This window comes from Neomonachus schauinslandi, chromosome 4, assembly GCF_002201575.2.
Source record: "Neomonachus schauinslandi chromosome 4, ASM220157v2, whole genome shotgun sequence".
In the NCBI taxonomy this organism is placed as follows: Eukaryota; Metazoa; Chordata; class Mammalia; order Carnivora; family Phocidae; genus Neomonachus; species Neomonachus schauinslandi.
In genome coordinates, this window is record NC_058406.1 from 3,934,861 (window position 1) to 3,937,385 (window position 2,525).

The 2,525-nt window shown below is 57.3% G+C and overlaps 1 protein-coding gene across 1 annotated transcript in view; it reads right to left on the reverse strand.

Annotated features, from left to right (window-relative positions):
• CHD5 (chromodomain helicase DNA binding protein 5) overlaps window positions 1-189 on the reverse strand; it is a 56,441-nt gene extending 56,252 nt beyond the window's left edge. The window contains exon 1 of the mRNA XM_044913810.1: window positions 54-189. Within this exon, the coding sequence (XP_044769745.1) occupies window positions 54-189 (136 nt within the window). The remainder of the gene's footprint in view (window positions 1-53) is intronic.
• Window positions 190-2,525: the final 2,336 nt, after the last annotated feature.

Below are 2,525 nucleotides of genomic sequence, written 5' to 3' on the forward strand. Positions count from 1 at the left end.
ACCCGGGCGAGCCGGGCCCCCGCTCCCCGCAAAGCCCGGGCCGCTCCGCCCACCGCGCCCCGCAGCCCGAGTCCCGCAGCCGGCCGAGGGTGGCGGCGGCAGCGCCGGCGGCACGGCGGCACGGCGGGGGGGCGGCACACATGCCCGGATTGTGACGTCCAGTCTGTTGCTGTGGCAACCCCATCCCATCGTTCCGGCAGCGCGACTAGTTAACAGCGGAGAACAAGTTGGGGGGACTAGTCCTGAGCCCCGGGCGCACGTGGCGAACCCGGCGCTCCGGCAGGGGGAGCCGTCGAGGCGCCTGCGCGCCCAGGGACCCGACGGCCGAGCGGGCAGCGGGGACCCGGGCGAGCCGGGCCCAGTGGGAGGCGGGGAACGCGCCCCCGCGCAGCCCCGGCAGGACCCGCCGCCCGGGAAGGCGCCCTGCCCCGGGGTCCCCACGGGCGCAGAGGCGGGGTCCCGTGGGCGGCGAGCCGCGAGCTCCGGCACTCTGCTCACGTGCCCGGAGAACCTCGCCGTCCCGCACCCGGCTCGGCCCTTTAGAAAGATTAGAAGAAAAATGTGTTCTGCACTTGGGTAAAGGTCGATCTAGAGACCGGGTCTTATTCCTCCAGAAAAATGCATGCAGGCTGGCTCCTCCCTCACCCCAGGGCACCACGTTCCCACCGCCCACGTGCCCTCTTCCAAAACGCCCCTCCAGGCGGGGTCCGGTGTAAACACATGCAGAGCCCCTGGGGGTGATGCGGCTCTGCGTTCTCTGTGCCCAAACTCCCGCTCAGAAGCGACACCTGTCGCAGAGCAATAAGGAGCCTCCGCCAACAGCCCTCAGTTGTTTAAGGTGAAGATGGAGGCCGAAGCCCTTGGGAGCAAGGCTGGAATTTTAAATGAGGGCGGCCAGTCTGGGCTGAAGGAGGTCTTAAAGCTACTCTGAGAAGATCAAAGTTTCAGTGGCCCTTAGGATGGTCAGCTCTCTAACCCAATAAAGGGCCAATAAAGGGAGGGTACCCTTACTTCTCTGCCTCGGGCCAGACACGTTTGGGGGAAACAACTGGAGACCCATGTGGCTGCCTGGGACCCACAGGGTCTGCCTGACTTAGGAAGCAAGAAAGGGGGGTACTGGGGTCTCCTCGCTGGCACCAACCCCTCTGGGCTTGGCTGAACATCTGCCCCATCCTGGCAGGCATTCACCAGTAACCCCTAGCACCCTGACATCAGCAAGAAGACTCTCCCTTTCCTGGGGCCTTTAGGGAACCAGGCGAGTTGTGACTGCCCGGTGAGGGCACCCCCAAGCAAGACCTCTTGGCGAGGTGACCACGATCCAAGCCATGATGAATCCAAGCTGTGACCAGAAGGCCACGGATGGCCTAGGGCAGTTGGAAAGATGTGAAGCAAATTTTCCCTCCCCCTTCCCATCCAAATGAATTTCCAGCAAGCCCTGAACAAAAGCTGGTGTTCGTTCATTCCTGAGCACAGGCAGGTCTGTCCAGCCTCCTGGATCAAAGTGCAGGGTGCTGGGAGTACCCTTTATCTCCCAGATCACTTTTAAACCACACTAGAGAGAGAGAGAGGTTGGAAGCATCCCAAGGCAGGCCGGCCTGCAAGGGTGAAGGGAAAGGCAGCAGGGAGGTGGGCTAAGCAAGCAAAGGGCTTCTCGGGACTAAGGCTGTATTTCACATCACTGAGCATCTAGCCATGGGGGCACCAAATCACCATGCTTTAGCAGGCCTGCATTGTCCCTGGCAAGGCTACCTTGCTCTTTCCAGAATTCTTTCTGAATGTTAACCATCCAGGAAAAACCCCTAAGCACCACCAAACCTGTCCACCCCTCAGCAGCCCCCCACCCCCACCCCCAGATGGCCAGAAGAGGTCAGGACACTTCCAAAGCTTCTCTGTCCCACTTGAGAGAAACTTTGACTTACAGTACCTCCCATCACCAGAAAGCCCCCACCTCAGGCACACACCTTTAACCTTGGGTCCAACTGCCAAGGCGAGGCTGAGACAGTCAAGACATCATTCAAGAAAGAACAGTTCCACCTGCTTGACTTGGCAACAAGGAGTGGAGGCGCTCACAATCCTAATCCTCTCTGGCCCTCCCATCTTGCTCACAGCTGCAGCTCAGTCACCCTACTTACTGACCAAAAGCAAAACGAAGCAAACCCTGGAACGGCATAAACAAATGGATTTTTGACTAGAAATCACCAGTAATAGTTAAAGGAGAGCTCTGATTATTGCCAACTATTAACAATATTGGCAATGAACTTAAAAGGTCTGATGTTAAAAGCAGTCCCTAAAAAGGTGAAAATTCAGTGAACTCTCCAATGCTGAGAATAAGCCCATCAGTAAAGTTACAGTTTCAGGAGGCAAGATGCTCCTGTTGGCTGATCACAGAGCTTGGAATTACACCCCAGGGACAATTCAAAATCAAAATATGTATTTTTAAATATACTGGTTATGAAAGCACCAAGGAAAAACTGCTTTTCCAAGAGCAGAGTTGCAGTAAGTGGTTTATCTTTCACACACACCCC